The 17300-nt window shown below is 37.2% G+C and overlaps 1 protein-coding gene across 20 annotated transcripts in view; it reads right to left on the bottom strand.

Moving 5' to 3' along the window:
* Positions 1-17300, bottom strand: part of ATP10D (ATPase phospholipid transporting 10D (putative)) — a 158940-nt gene that overhangs the window by 28732 nt on the left and 112908 nt on the right. For 4 of the 20 annotated variants that reach the window (XM_024245725.3, XM_054553879.2, XM_054553877.2 and 1 more), the window contains 6 exons: positions 16950-17150; positions 13447-13527; positions 11860-11964; positions 11244-11309; positions 6486-6673; positions 2311-2636 (listed from right to left, as the gene is read on the bottom strand). In XM_024245725.3, the coding sequence (XP_024101493.3) occupies positions 2311-2636; positions 6486-6673; positions 11244-11309; positions 11860-11964; positions 13447-13527; positions 16950-17150 (967 nt within the window). Of the gene's footprint in view, positions 1-248; positions 2637-6485; positions 6674-10594; positions 11051-11243; positions 11310-11859; positions 11965-13446; positions 13528-16949; positions 17151-17300 lie in introns of those variants that run through there. The other 16 variants (XM_063723387.1, XM_063723391.1, XM_009239933.4 and 13 more) reach the window with 7 other exon arrangements.

The raw sequence follows: 17300 nt of genomic DNA, 5'->3' as shown, positions 1-17300 counted from the left end.
TCCCACAATGTATATATTAATCAATGTTCTTATCTACTGAGAGCAATGATATAATACTTGGTTCCCCCCAAATTTGGTGAAATACACTGAACACCAGGTCACATCAGCTTGGGTAACTTTACGTAAAAGAGTTATTGACTTATAAATGTGACCCTTTAAAGGCTTCATACAGATCCCAACCTCTTTAGCCTAAGGTCTAGATTGTGTTTCAGAATTAAAAATTTTCCAAATTTTAAAAAGAAATACAGTTTAGCATTCAGTAATGAAATATATTAATATTTTCGTAGCAAAGTATATGAATGATTACATTAAGCGAAGTACATACATAGCTTTACATTTGTTCAGGGCATAGAATTTACACCTAATTTATGAAAAATATTTCAGTTTTCAGAGGTTTGGAGATTTTGGAATTGTGGATACGAGATTGTGGCCCTGTAACATTAGCACTCAGTATTTTCCTCTATTCATATGTACAGATAATTCAATTCTGAAAATTGAAAATTGTTCTTTTTCCTTAGTATTTTTGGATCATTCTTTGTCCTTAGATTCTAACCTTTTTATTTACAAGTGAACATATCTCTAAATTATTGTTTATCGGGAGACGACAATCTCAGGGAACGAATGCCAGCTGCTGTGAGGATAATAAATGATATGACATCAGTGATTTTCCATATAAGAAAAGGCAAAGCAATATTCTGGTAAAAGGCATACTTTGTGACTTTCCTTCTAAGTTCTGGTACTAATTACAGTTGGATTTGGCAAATGTTTACAAGAGTGATGACAATTTTCCAGTATACATTATTTATGAGACAGTTTATTTATAAAAACATAAGAAAGCAGAAAGCAACTTCCATTAGCTATGTGAGATTTTGAAAGTTCTACAAATCAGCTTACGTAAAAGATTATTTGCAATAATAACAGAAGGCTACCAAAATGTCAGACCAAAATAGTAGGCAGAAGGTAGAAAACTAAACCCTGAGAATAATAGTCATTAAGAAGACCTTGATGTAGACATTGCATATGAGCATGGAGATTCAGTAAGGAAATTCTGGATGACTGGTGGCTGACAACTTTCAAATATAATAAATAGAGATAGGATTTCAAAAGAACTTCAACAGGAATATATGATTTTATAGTAGCACCTGGCCTTACTTAGAATAAAATAGTTTCTTTGTTACAACTAAAGCCAGCATACATGATTTGCAAAAGCAGTAAACTTGCTATAGACATTCCTGTCCTCAAATGTATTTTAAAACCAAATTTTTCTAAGAACCTCATAGAAACCTCCAGAGAAAAACTTGTATTAGTTTCTGTTTATATCTCATATTTTAGAGGCTCCAACACCTGAAAAGTCTCAGGGTATTGTAAAAACTATGAACCTTCAAGTGGTCTCTGGAAGACTGTTTTGAAATTGTATCACTTTGATCAGGCTATTGTCAGTTTTAAAATACAGGAAATTGCCCAATGGGCTACAGGCTGAGCTGATGTCTGCCTGACCTATGGCTTCAGTTTCCTAACTGACAACATCTATACAGAGGCAGATCTCATAAAAGGACTTCTCTTGATTGGAACCTGACTGAGGAATACATTCCTGGTCCCTGATGAAACCCTAGAACCCCTCTTTCCCCTTTCCAGTGAAGGCTCCACCTCAGGAAAACATTGAAATGAGCAGAGAGGTATGCCTACATCTTCAGCCAGAAGACCAAAAGCATCTTCCCATAGGAAATAAAAAGCTATTAATAGGCACTAACTGTATTTTAAGCAGTATAATTATACCCTATTTTAGGTACCTTGTTGTTTAAAAGGCTCTTGGGATTTTATCTGTAAATTAACTGTCTACAACGTTTTTTCCATATTTCCTCTGAGTCCTAACCAATGTATTAAAAACTACTTTTTTCTTAATAAAAAAAATTCCGATTGGAGCCTGACCATTTAAAGCATTTCCCTAGAATATAAGATCTCCTAGTAAAATAAATATATCTCAAATGACTCCCCTTGAAAATACTTGAATTTCTAAGAGAATGAAAATGCTTTTACAAAATCCAAAAAGTTTTACAAAAGCATTTGGTTCTGAATTAAATATTTCGCTTCCTTAAACTCTGTCTAGGTCAAACTCTAGCCCTCTATCACAAATGTATATACAAACATACAATAATGCTCATCATGTCAGCTCTTCCAAGCCTAGTAAAATGCTCACGTCCCTTATGGAAAAACAAGTCATTCTTGCTTGGAGAGATACCTCTTCAAAATCCCTCTTCCAACCTTGAAAGAATACTTGAAACTCCAAGGAGGGTATCTAGCTTTCTTTACCTTTGGAGGGTCCAGCCATCTCAAAGGCCTTAGTTTCAGAGTAGCCTTGATCTAAAGCAGTTTCACACAGAGATAAGTTTCCTTGCTCAATAGCACACGAAGTTGCTGACTTCATCGCAAATACAGCAGAAGGGCCAGGCATGGGTCTTCTTCCTGACTTGCCAGCTGATTGGTTAGCATACTTTGATGTCACTTGATTCATCTTTCCAGCCCCTCTCCACTTCTTGAGAGCTTTAGTCCTCTCCTCTGGAGTTAGTCTGTCAAAGTGCTTAGCTCTCAGAATTGGAGATGGAAACAGGGATCCCTGAAGAACTCTGTATACAAACCTAGGTGACAAGGAACATCATTAGAATTAAATTCATCTCAAATGCATTACGGAAACCCCCCCCTCCAAATACTAACCAATTAAAAAAGTAAAAGGGTCTGGCGGCCACTTGGCTCCTGAAATAAAGGGGGAGGGTAACCGAACTCTAATACAAAATGGAGATAAAACAATATTAAATAAATTAATATTTGTAAAGCAATTAGAAAATAATAATTGCCATATAAGTGTTTATTAAAAAACAAAACTAAATAACATCTATAAAAGTAGAGATATAAATAGTTGCTACATAGGCTTAATGTTAGGTTAAATAAGACAATACATACAAAGCAAGCAGAGTGTTGACACACAGTAAGTGTTAAAAATGCTATTTGTACCAGTTTCCTATGGCTATTGCAACAAAGTACCACAAACGTGTCCCTTTCTAGACTAAGCTGGCAGTGTTTCTTCTGGTATAACATTCTCAAAAGTCTTGTGACTCTCCTATGTATGTCACTTGGATTTATGCCACTAGATAAGAGGGACCACCACAGATCTTTCGTGTATAACTTCATTTCTTTTCCTGGTTACTACTGCAATGGTTGAGGAGATCTAGGAATCACATAACTAATCTCTTCAGCACTAGCAGAAAGGTCGTCCAGCTATGCTCTCAGACTTCTCTCCAGAGCATACTACTAACAGTCAATCTCCTAATTTTAGCAACTTTTGCAATCTGGATAGACTGAGAATTTCCTAAACCAAGTTCCTTGTGGCTTAGCAGTTTTCCCTTCAGTCTCTTTCCTCTCACATTTTACTATAAGCAGTAAATCAGGACACACCTTTGACACTTTGCTTAGAAACCTCCTCAGCCAAATATCCAAGTTCATTACTTACAAATTCTGCTTTCCATATTACTGTAGAACACAATTTAGCTAATTTTTCTGCCAGTATTTGAAAGATCTACTTCCCTCAAATTCCCAAGCATGTTCCTAATTTTATTCCGAGTCCTCAGTGTACTTGAAAATTCATATTTCTAGCAACTTTCTGTGTATGATGATATATGTATTCTCTACATCTGATGATACAGGCTTTCTCTGACTTCTTCATTTTCTTCTGAAACCTCACCAACAGTAACTTAATTTTTCAGGAATGCAAGATTGTTTTCATATTATAAAAGCAATTAATGTAACTTACTACACTAACAGTATAACAAAGAAAATCTTATCTCAATGGATGCACAAATTTATATACGTTTTAAATGTGAAAATAAGGAATAGAATGGAACTTCTTTAATCTGGTTAACGGTATAGTCATAAAATTCTATATAAAACATCATAATTAATAGGGAAATATGGAAACCTTTCCTTCTGGGATCAGAAACAAGACAAGCTTCCCTAGCCAGGTCAATAAGAAAAATTAAGTGCCTATGTATTGGAAAGAAGGAAACACACTGGTCATTATTTGCTAATGGCATTACTGTATATGTAGAAAATCTAAAATAAAATATTGGAACTAATAAGTAAATGTAGCTATCAAGATCACTGGTTACAACTTTAATGTCCATATTTCTACCAAGAGCCTGTGTAAGGATGTCTAGGAGGATTTTTCTATTATGTGCCAAAATTCATCCTGCCTCTGCCCATTATCCAGTTTCAAAGCCACTTCCACAATTTTAGGCATTTGTTATAGCAGTAACCTATTCTGAGTACCCAAATCTGTATTAGTTTCCTATGACTGCAATACCACGTTATTACAAACTTGGTAGCTTAGAATTACAAAAATTATTCTCTCAATGTTTTCAAGGCAAAAAATTATGAAATTAGCTTCACTGGGCCAAAATCAAGGTATTGGAAAGGGCATGCTCCCTCTGGACCCTCTAGTAAAGAATCTATTCCTTGCCTCTTCCAGCTTCTGGTGGCTTTTGACATTTCTTGGCTTGTGGCTAAGGAATCCATAATCCCATAGTCATAGTGCCTTCTCCTCTTCTGTGTCACATCTCCCTCTGCCTCTTTCTTACAGGGACACTTGTGGTTACATTTAGGATCCACCTGGATAACTAATCTCTTTGTCTCCAGATCCATAATGTAATCACTTATGCAAAGTTCTTTTCTTGCCACATAAGATAAAATTTATAGGTTACAGGGATTAGGACATGGAAATCTTTTAGGGAGTCATTTTTTAGCATACCACAATAATATTAGAACTATACTGTTAAAGGCCCAGAATTTTTAAAGCTAAAACCTTAAAGTAATTGTTTTTTCAGAAATCCTGTAAGTTCGTCTTGTCAGTTTTTAATCTGGAAGCTGGCAATAGCAGTGAGAACTATAGAAGTATCTTAGTTTCACAGTGATATTGTTATATATAAGTACCATTGAGTAACTCAGATGGGTTTTCTTATGCATTTTTGGAAGAGACATTCATCAGCAATAAAGGATTGTGTCCATTGTGCCGTATGATACAGTTACAGATCAGAGCGGGCAAACTTTTTCTGTAAAGGGCTGGATAGTAATATTTTAGGCATTGGGAGCCAGACAAACTTTGTTGGAACTATTCAGTTCTGCTGTTGTATTGCAAAAATTGCAAAAGCAGCCATAGATCATATATAAGTGAGTATGGCTATATTCTAACAAAGCTTTATTTACAACATCAGACAGTAGGCCAAATTTGGCCTGTTTGCCACAGTTTGTTGACGCTGTTATAGAATAACACGAACTTACCATTATGACTCTCATTTATGTTTAAAAAAGCAGAACAACTATTTGTTGTAATATTTTCAACTAAACAGATATTGTGAAACTGCAGAGATGATGAGTTCTGAGTTCCAAGAATCTATATATTAAAAACCCATGTATTCTTCTTAGTCATTTCCATCCCATACAATACTATAAATCAGATTAAACTAGAACTGGGGGAATAACTGAACTCAGATAAGGGAGGAAAGTTGAAAAGTGTTTAGTGCTTACAGATTGTAGTGGAGACTGCTACTTGTCCCTCAACACCCAGCCTCCCTTTCTTCTTTTTAGAAACTCCAAGATTTTAGCCACTCAGTTACAATGTACATATGTAGGTTTATGCCACTACATGAAAAACAAACAAACAAACAAAAATATAAAAACAAAGCTGCTTGCCCTCTACTTTCCCATTCCTGTATACAGGGGCAAGCAGGGCTGAGGATCAGCTGAGGAGTCACCTTCCGTCATGAGATGAGGGCTGCTATGGTTGGAATGTTTATTCCCTCCAAAACTCATGTTGAAATTTAGCGGCTGTTTTTACAATATTAAGAGATAGGACCTTTAAGAGGTGATAAGGCAGAGCCCTCCTGAGTGAGATTAATGCCATTATAAGAGGGCGAGTTCAATCCCCTTTTGCCTCTTTGCCCTTCCACCATCTGAAAGTGCAGTGTTCAAGGTGCCATCTTGGAATCGGGATCGTCAAATCTTCTGGTGGCTTGACATTAGACTTTTCAGCCTCCAAAACTGTGTGCCAATAAATTTCTGTTTATAAGTTACCTGTGGTATTCCACTGTGGCAGCAAGAAATGGACCCAAACAAGGGCCTGACTCTTGGGAGATAGCAAAGTAAAAAGATAGAGAAAAGGATCTAGGTCCTTAGATAACCCTGTGAAGCAAAGCTACCCTATCCCTGTAAACTGTCAACCAGATAAACTTTTTCATGAGAGATAAATCAGTCTCTCGGTTTGCTTAAACCACTTTCGTTCTCTGATAAAAGAGTTAAAAACCAATATTTTAACTAGGACACAAATTGACTTTCTCACTACTAAACAGGGTGGCCTGCCAACTATTCTTAGAAGTGTAGTTGCTTGAAGGATTCTTAGCCTATGATTCTATTTATTCTCTCAATGATAAAATAAATACCTGGGCAGAAGAGCAATGGACATTGTGAGGATACAAACTAAGTAGAATACTGGATCCAGCATGTGCTCCTGCATAATCCAGTAAGGGTTGGATGGTGGGTTGCAAGTTACACACATGGCTCCAAAAACTATGGCAAATAAAAAATAAGACAAGATGCTACCAATGATGACCAGCAAGTGAATCCAAGTCTGTAAGACAAGAAGAGCAGAGGAAATGAATGCTCTGTCACTGATACAGTATTGCCACCTAGACAAATCTGCTCCATTAAAGAGACAACACATCTAAGCACTGGATGAATGGTGTAACAAACCTTAACAAACAAAATATAAGATATCAAGGAGATGGGAGTATTTTTTGTGAATGAATTATATCACCGTTTGAATTCTGTAAAACTAAATTAAATCAAATGCCAAAAGGGAATTCTGTTGATTAGTTTATTCTGTACTATCCATGCACCAAGAAGTGTCTGGATTTTCTCCTTAATTTTTTTCATATAGTCACTCATTGGTCTGTTTCCTTGTTAATGTAATGCCTTAACCCAGTGAACCTCAAACTTAAGCCATTCAAATAGGTGTTAGACAGTACTGTTGATCACGAATACTGTCATTCTCCTCCCTGAGTATGCGTTCAGGTGGATCACATTTCCACACTCCCTTGAAATTAAGCATGGCCATATGTCTTGCTTTGACTAATAAAATGTGAGTACAAGGGGTATGTAAAACTTTCCGGTTAGAAGCATGTAAGAGCTGGTCTGCAATTTTCCATGCTGTCTCCTTTCCTTCCATACTGACCAAGAAGTTCTCTGAGAGGACGTTTGCTTCTAGAGCTGTCTGGAATATCAGCCAACTTTATATGAGCAAGAAATAAATGTTTGCGTGTCATACCACAGCCTAGCTACTTTCATATTCATGTATATCTTGCAATATTATTTTTCTTAACATTGGTTCACTAATTAAGTAACTTTATCTAGAAAGAAAAGTACAATGAGATATCATCTCAGTCTCACCCCAGTTAAAATGACTTGTATCCAAAAGACAGGCAATGACAAACACTGGTTAGGATGTGGAAAAAAGGGAACCCTTGTACATTGTTGGTGGGAATGTAAATTAGTACAGCCACTATGGAGAACAGTTTGGTGGTTCCTCAAAAAACTAAAAATTAAGCTACTGTATGATCCAGCAATCCCACTGCTGGTTGTATACCCAAAAGAAAGGAAATCAGTATATTAAAGAGATATCTGCACTCCTGTGCTTGCTGCAGCACTGTTTACAATAGCCTAGGTTTGGAAGCAACCTAAGTGTTCATCAACAGATGAATGGATAAAGAAACTGTGGTATATCTACACGATGGAGTACTATTTGGCCATAAAAAAAGAATGAGATTCTATCACTTACGACAACATGGATGGAACTAGAGGTCATTATGTTAAATGAAATAAGGCAGGCACAGAAAGACAAATACTGCATGTTCTCACTTATTTGTGGGATCTAAAAATCAAATCAATTGAACTCATGGACATAGAAAGTAGAAGGATGGTTATCAGAGCCTGGGAAGCGTAGTGGAGGTATCAGGGGACGTGGGGATGGTTAATGGGTACAAAAGAAAAATAGAAAGGATGAATAAGACCTACTATTTGATAGCATAATGAGATGACTATAGTCAATAATAATTGTATATTTTAAAATAACTTAAAGGATCTATTTGGATTGTTTGTAACTCAAAGGATAAATGCTTGAAGGGATGGATACCCCATTCTCCATGATGTGCTTATTTCACATTGCATCCCTGTATCAAAACATTTCATGTACATAATAAATATATACACCTACTATGTACCCACAAAAATTTTAGAAATAAAAAAAGAAATTTAAATTCAAAAAGGAAGAAAAGTATATGCCTACTTTAAATGTATGAGGTTGGTGCAAAAATAATTGCATTTTTTTGGTACCAACTTCATAATATTAATATTCTCTGTTATAAAAGAGCTGAGTCTGGGGTTTGATTAATCTTTGTTATAAAGAGAAAGCTCTCATGAGCCTGTCCAAGCCATCTTCAGCACACTACTGGTCCTAGCACACAGTGAGAATTCGATAAATAACACATACTATTGGGTATTATGCTTATTACTTGGGTGATGAAATAATCTGTACACCAAACCCCCGTGACATGCAGTTTACCTATATAACAAACCTGCATGTGTAACTCTCAACCTAAAATAAAAGTTTTTTAAAAAAAAAAAAAAAAAAAAAAGAATTACTGTGATAAAACATAATAGCATCAAATGAGATACCTCTTTGATATAATCAGAAGTATGAAAAGAGAATTACCTTCACATTATGTAGTATTTAGTGTTATTTAGTGCAGTATACAGTACTACCTAAAATCATGGTGTGTACTATTGGTGGCACATATCATGCTTTTTAGGGAAACACTGCTTTTATTAATCTCTTTTATTTTCTAGGGCTATAATTTTCAAATAAGATTAGATTTTCTTCTTTTCTCTCCTAATCTTGCAAAGTATTTCCCCATGGCAGATATCTTCACAAGAGTCACACAGACTGCTTATTTTTTAATAAAATGTACAAACAACTAGAAAAATGTTAGCTAACTCCTGGATTAAGGTCTTCATGCTGCTAAAACAATAATTCCTTTTTTTTCTTTCTCAAATGTCTTTCCTTCTATTTGAGCCATTTTGCTCCAATTTTTTATCTCTTAAAACATGCTTTGGCCAGGCACAGTGGCTCACGCTTGTAATCCCAGCACTTTGGGAGGCTGAGGCGGGTGGATCACGAGGTCAGGAGATCAAGACCATCCTGGCTAAGATGGTGAAACCCTGTCTCTACTAAAAATACAAAAACAAAATTAGCGGGGCGTGGTGGTGGGCGCCTGTAGTCCCAGCTACTTGGGAGGCTGAGGCAGAAGAATGGCATGAACCTGGGAGGCGGAGCTTGCAGTGAGCCGAGATAGCGCCACTGCACTCCAGCCTGGGTGACAGAGCAAGACTCTGTCTCAAAAACAACAACAACAACAAAAACAAACAAAAAACAACAACAAAAAAACATGCTTTTGGCAAGTGAGATAGTGACTTCATAGAGTTTATACATTTCAGTTAATTGATACAAAGAAGTGAAAGTCAAAGAATACTGGGTAAAAACCAACAGGGAAGTGGGAGGTGGCAATGAGATGGTGAATAAGAGCATGAAGGGAAAGAGTTTTATACTTTCAGAATGGCTGGCTTTTATTAACAAGAGACCTGCAGGGCCAGGATCTCTAGCCATGCATCCTCCAGCATAAGAAACAATTCTCTAATGATGCATCCTTTAAACAGCAGTCTCTGTTTATCTTTGACTCTAGCTTTCACTCCCCTTCTTGGTGAGGACACCCAGCATTGTGTGCAGTCTCGGCAAAGTATTCCTCCCCTAGCCAAAGCCTGTGACTGAAGCTAGGGAAATAGGATTCCATCACAAGAGAGTAGACTTGGAGCACAATGGGGCAAGAGCAGAAAGAAAATGAATGGAGCTAGTTCAGACCAGAGGACCATCCTGACAAGCCTGACCATTAGTTTCTGCTCTGTGCATCTCCAGAGTCACTCTGGTTTCTCAGATATTTTTGCTTTTCTTTATTTTGTTCTATCATGGTTCTTCATTATATTTTTTAATAACTTTTCTATTTGTTCAGGTTATTCAGATGATGTTGCTCATAATCAGCGAACCCAAACTGATACACTTTATGTGTTAAATCCTCTGGCACACTAATAAATGTCAGAACCTTTGGCATTTTCTCAGGTGGCCACCAAAAGTACCAATGCAACTGCTTAAAAATTGAATAGGTATGAAAACAATCCCAAATATTTCATTTCTAGAATTTCCTTTACTCTACCCATCTGGTATTTGCAGATATTAACCTTTTACTACATTTTAGCTTGTAATATTTTGTTATAGATGATTATAAGCAAAGCAAATAATGTCCAAAATAATCAGCCCTACTTTAGAAATTGTTATAAATAATTTTGTAATATAACTTCATATATTTTAAACTATAACCTTATTCAGCTATTTCCTATTTAAAATTCATATGTTATCAGGAAGGTAAACACAACCCAAAAACTGGTTATTTAATCATTTATTTATCCATTCAAATATTTTTTGAGCACCTGCTGTGTGCCAGTCTTGTCCTTTAACACTGGTATACAGTGGTGAACAAAATAGGCATGAATCCTACCCTCACAGAGAGCATAGTCTAATGCGGAAGACAAACATGAATAAAATAATCACATTTTTTTGTTTTTAGAGACAGGGTTTCTCTCTGTTTCCCAAGCTGGAGTGCAGTGGCATGATCATAGCTTACTGCAGCCTCCAACTGTTGGGCTCAAGTGAGCCTCCTCCTCAGTCTCCCAAGTGGCTGAGACTGCTGGCAGGTGCCATGACACACAGTTAGTTTTGTTGTTTTTTTGTAGAGACAGGGTCTCACTATGTTGCCCAGGCTGGTCTTGAACTCTTAGCTTCAGGTGATCCTCCCACCTCAGCCTCCCAAAGCTCTGGAATTGCAGGTGTGAGTCACTGCACCTGGTCTCAGATAATCACATAATTAAATAAATAATGATAAATTATGATTAGAGTTATGAGTAAAAGCAAGAGAATGGTATCAGAGAATGGGTGGTTAGGGAAAGGCTGTTTGGGGAAATTATATTTTTGATGAAATTTAAAATAACATTTGAGTTGGGTGAAGTGCAGGGATGCAAGGGGGAATGAAAATTACCTCCGTTAAAAGATATGTGAAGTGCCAAGATCCTGATGTGGTAATCAGTTCAATGTACTGAAGAAACTGAAAGAGGGATAAGGTGGTTCCAGCCCATGAATATGTGGAAATAAGGTTGAAGAGAGAAGTACAGCATCACTGCACCATCTTAGGGCTTTCATATTTTATTCCAAGTACAATGGGAAACCACTGAAGGGTTTTACCCAAAGGAGAGCCAAAAAAGATTTTTTCTATTACAAGGAAGGCATAAAATCATCCCTAAAGTCACTGTGCCAGGATTATGATACAACACCTTTTCTCATTTTCACTAAAAGTAATCAGCTTGGCCTTGAAAAATGAAGGTTAAATATCCCTCCAGTCTGTCTCACATCTCCATGAACCCTCCACCACTGATACTACCAAAGGGAGCAAGGCAGGTGTTTTCCACTATCCCCAGCTACACATCAACTTCAGCATAATGGCATTCAATGATCACCCAGAGTAGCTGTGATCACCCTTCTCCCATAGATTCATTACTCTTCTCATTCCCACTTATCTTCAGGGTCACTGCTAATAGAAGACATATCCCCAAGCATAAAAGATTTTAGGCTACTTCAGAGGCAAAAAAACCACTCACCAAACTCTTGCTTTCAATGACCAGATGGAGGAGAATGATGAACAGAGCAGCTGTGTTCAGGGGGTTTCCAAATGCAAAGATGTCAATATCTGAGCCCTGGTAGGTCTACAAAGAGAGAACATTAGATGATCCTGGAGAGTCGTGCAACTTGGTGTGGGTAACATCACTTTATCTACAGCTCAACCAAGGCTTCAGTCCCTTCTACAAGGCCCCTGTGAACTGGCCATTTGAAATAAACTTGAACATTTTCACAAGTAAGAGACTGACTCTCTCCCAGACAGGGCATCTAATCTTCAGTTTTTTTCAACTGGAATTCCTCTTTATTCTGAATCATAATTGATCCTCCTAGAACCTTTTACTCACATTTCTAGCTTTTTAAGGTATAGAGAAATTTGTTCTATTTAATAGAGCTACAAATCTTTGAGGCAGCTATTATAACTATCTTTCCTAGGAAAATATACCCTCCTTTCCTATATGTCTTCAAGTCCTTATACTATTCCTCTAATGACACAATTTTTTCATGTTTCACCATCATCTTCATTCTATTCTGAATATACTTCAGATTGCCTTGTTTATATTTCTCCTGAAGTGCAGTATAGCCAGAAAACTCTAGCAAGGCTAATTCAAATGATTTTATTTGAATAAAGAATAAAAATTGTCAATTTATAAATGATCATCTTTTTCATTCTTAGTACTGTGCTTCTATTAACACCACCCATGATAAAACAGGTGTTTTCTTTAGGAGAAGGGTATATGTGGATGAGCAGCTATACAATGCTGCTTTGTGCATGGTGTTAGCCTAAATTTTCTAAAATTAAAGTTTACACATTTTTTTGCTTTGTTACATTTCTTCCATTCTTTACCTGTAAAACAGGTTTTATTGTTTTAGAGACATTAGTTATGGAATCTTAAATTTAATGCTCCGAATATCATTTGAGTAGAATTAGCCCAGCACTCACTAATAAAAGCTTTCATATTCTGGCATTGCCTCTCTGATTTTTTTTAGACAGGGTCTCACTCTGTTGTCTAGGCTGGAGTGCAGTGGCACAATCACAGTTCACTGCAGCCTAGACCTCCTGGGCTCAAGCAATCCTCCTACCTCAGCCTCCCAAATAGCTGGGGCCACAGGTCCACACCACTATACTCAGCTAATTTTTAAATTTTTTGTAGAGATGGTGGCCTCACTATGTTGCGCAAGCTGGTTTCAAGCTCCTCAACTCAAGCAATCCACCTGCCTCAGCCTCCCAAAATGCTGAGATTACAGGTGTGAGCCACTGTGCCCAGCCTGTCTGATTTTTGACTGATCTAATTATATAGCCAGACATCCAATTTTGTTCAAGTCGTTGATAAAAATTTTTAAGCAGTACAGGGTTAGCAAGAGGCCTAAGAGGACTCAAACTAGGTATGTCTATCTAAATTTAATCCATTACCTAACATATATTTTTGGGGAGATTATAATTTAGTCAGTTAATAATCAACCTGATTATATGAGCAATCTGCCCTCCTTTATGCTGATATTGGTGGCAAAGTACAAAGAAGCATCATTGATTCATTAATAACAAATATACTGAGTAAACAAAGACTCACAAAATAAGGCACAAAGAAGCAGACCAGGCTTTGATAAAAAGCATCCAATAAGGTGATCCAGAAGGTATGGGGTAAGTATGCCTAGAAATGAAGCAGATAACGGGGAGGGAGTAAGATTAACAAGTGTCCAAGAAAAGAAACAACACAAGCCAGTACTTACATTTGTTTCTCTGAGAGAAAGCTCCATTTCTTCAAGTGGTATTTGTCAACAGAGGTAAAGATAAGGGTAACTGAATGTGATGGGTTCACAAGTAAACATGATGAAAAAAATCCTTGAAGGAATGTTTATTCAACTCATGTTGCCTTTATTATAGGATAAATTTTAAATCTAGCTGAAATACAGCCAGTAGTACTAACTTCTCCTTTCCTACTGATCAGAAAGTACTGTTTCAAAACTTCTCCAACTCTATCCATTTCTCTTTCTCTAAATTACTCCCTTCATTCCAATTCACCATCAACTGTCTCTATGAATGGCTGGATAGCCATCTAACTGCCCTCTTTGCTTCCTCCCCTATTCTCAATCCAATCTTCCAAAATCAGCCAGATGGTCTTAAGCCCATTTCCCATTTAGAAAAAAAGGCAGCTTGCTGCCAGTGCAGTATTCTTAAGGCAAATTGGAAATGGACTTAAAAAATGTAAACCAGGTCATGCCATCTCTCTAATTAATCAAATTGACTCCTTCCACTCCCTGCAATGACTTCCCACTGCATTTCCAACACAATCTAAGTTTCTTCTCATGACCTATAAGGTCCTACATGGTTTGCCCACTCAATAGTTCTCCAGGGTTACTTCTTGCCATTTTGATTCTGCAACACGGACCTTCATTCTTTTCCTCAAATGTGCCAAATCCATTCTTTCCTCAGGGATTTACCTGTGCTAGTCTCTCTGCCAGGAATTCTTTTCCTGGACCTCCTACATGAGCATTTCCTCATTACTTGTATTCTAGCTCAAATATCACTTCCTCATACAGGCACACCAAACCAGGCTAAAAGTTGTGCCCACTCAGGCACTTACTACAATGGAAACCTGAGAAGTAGCTCATCACCATCAGGAATAATTCTCTCTGTTTAATGAATGTTCTAGTTCTCTCAGTGGAATTGCAAGCATCATAGAATAGAATGTTGACTCTTTTATTTAAGTGACTAAAACAGTGTCTTGTACATACCAGGTGCCCAACAAATATTTATCGGGTTAATAAAGTATTCATATACAAGTTTTCATGTACTAAACTGCTTCCTACACAAATCTTAGAGAAAAAAAGAAAGAGTAAGAGACAATAGTCAAATGATTGAAAATGACTTTTCAAACAAGAGCCAACTCTGAAGTTGGATTCTGAGGCTGTGTGAAGGATTCTGAGGCTGCATTCAGATCCAGCAGGAAAGAGTGCTATCACTTATTAGTGATATCTGCCATGAACAAAATTGGAAAAACATGTGTCACATCCCTGAGCTAGTCTTTTCCTAACATGTTCTCAGTCTTGTTTTCTTCCAAATGCAGAGGCTGAAACTTCCTTGAAAATATCGCACTGTCTCTTAAAGAACAAAGCTTTATAAATATACAAATTCTCCATATACATTCTTCTATTCTTTAAAAGAATATACTTGGAATTTTTACATCTATCCTTTTTTATCCCTTCGTCCTCTGGAAAATCAAAGCAATGAACATTCATTGTTTCCAGTCCACTTTTCTCCATATCTTCTTCTTTTATTTCCTCATTGGATATGAGGGATATTCTGCCTGCCTTTCTTCCATAAAATCTCAGCAGAAGCCCAATCCAATGGTGGAAGAGAATGTGCCAGAGACAAAGGGGCAAGCAAAATGCCACCGGACAAGAGAGAACCACTTAGGGATAAGTTAAAATATAACTTCATGCATCTGGGGAAATAGAGGTTGCTCAAAGAACCTAGAGTAAAAGGAAAGAAATACGATTTCCCACAGTCACATGAGGAATAGGACTTACAAAAGTAAAGAGAGAAGGATCATGATTAAGATAAGTGAGAAGCTGGAGGGATTAACTCACGGGGTCCCCTGGAAACTGAAAGGGGAAAGTCTGGACATGAAGCTAAAGCCAAAAAAGAAGACTGTGGGTGATGAGAGATGGGGGTGAGGCTTCGTGGAAGGGAAGCTTCTGCCTGTAGACTTCCAGACTCATCTTTAGAGAAGAGAGATTCTGTAGCTCTGGAGAGTATATTTCATGACACTGAACACAGGAAAACAACCCAAGCATAAAACATAATTTTGTTGGAGGCCAAGTTCAAAGAAAGGACAAATTTTAGAAGGTAAAGTCAATGAAATCAGTTACCTTTTATCAATAGCTACATGCTGGGAAAATCTGCCTGCTGTGATCATGTTTTATATAACTGGCCAGCTCACTAGAACAATGTGTACAAGGATTGGTGAGAGGATTCAACAACAGGAAACAATGATCTCACTTCTCCCAAGGATAAGGACAAATAACAATCTTCAGTCCATACAAATGGGCTTTTAAAATACAGGCTATAAAAACTTTGATTGAAAATCTCCCTCAACCCTCCTTTCCTCAGTGCATTTGGAATTTCAATTATGCCTGGGGCATGGGACAAGCTTCTCTGACATCAACCACATGTTCTTGCATCCTGGCTTGAACTTTAAGTCAGACTGGACTCCTTTAGGAAAATCCATGTAGTTCCTTGGTCTGAATGGATTGGATGATATTAGAGGATTATAATGACCCCTTCTTCCCTGAAAGCTGAATCTGTGATTTCTCTGTTGGTTGTTCTAGGTAGTGTAAGGACACTCAATGACTCTCCATTCCAGAAAGGCATTCAAGTCAGAATAGTTAGACCGATGAAAATAAATGCATTATTTTAAATTTGGGATTTCCTCAAATTTCTGGTTAATTCTGGAGGGTAAAAATGACAACATTGAGAGCTTGCTATGGCTGGAAGTTGTACCTGTATTATCTTCCTTAATCCTCACTTCATTCCCATAAAGAACCTGAAGCACAGGCAAGTTAAAAAATTTACCAAGGTCACATACAACAGAACCAGAATTTAAACTCAGAGTAAACATAACCTATTCTTTCTAACATATACTGAACCACTTTTTAGTGGTGGGATTTCTTGAAAAATTACTTAACCCCTTTGAGGTTCAGATTCTTCATCTTAGAATGGGACCAACACTAGGTTCTGTCTCAACGTGTTTTCATGAAGATAATTCAGACAGGGGATGTTAAGTAGTTAGCACAATAGATGGCAATGGGGTTTAGTAAATGTTAGATATTACTGGTTGTAAGATTCAAACTTTAGATTTCTTCTTCTAAGTACATAAGGCCCTTCATAGATTAATCTGTATTTACCTCAAAGTTAAGTAAGTGAATATCTGCCACATGAGTAGAGATCTTTTAAAACAATCAGATATTTCAAACAGTTCTGAGTAGACTGCAATATTTGGCTAAGTAAGAAAACACACTGGCTTTGACAATGGAAATGTATCCATCCAAGCACTCTTGCTTTAACACCTACCTCTGATTTCTGACCACTTTTGTAAAGTTCAGGCAGTTGCATGAGGGTCTCTGCAGACACATCTTTCTCCAAAACACCATAAATGACAGGAGGGGCAGATGTGAAAAGGAGGTTGAAGAAGATCAAAACCCAGTAATCAGTCATGGATGTTCCTGAAAATCCACAAAAGAACTGGTACCAGAAAAGGAGGTTCACATAGGCCTAGAGACACAAAGAAGGACATTCAGATCTTAGAATCAGTAATGTGTGCTATGATTACAGATTCCAAATGCTTCCATTTTGAGCTGGGTGACCTCAGCCTCTCTGCAGTTTTCTTATATAAGAGAGGACCACAATTTACCTTGCAGCTTT

Source organism: Pongo abelii, chromosome 3, assembly GCF_028885655.2.
Source record: "Pongo abelii isolate AG06213 chromosome 3, NHGRI_mPonAbe1-v2.0_pri, whole genome shotgun sequence".
Lineage (NCBI taxonomy): Eukaryota > Metazoa > Chordata > Mammalia > Primates > Hominidae > Pongo > Pongo abelii.
This window is presented reverse-complemented; position numbering and strand designations above follow the sequence as displayed.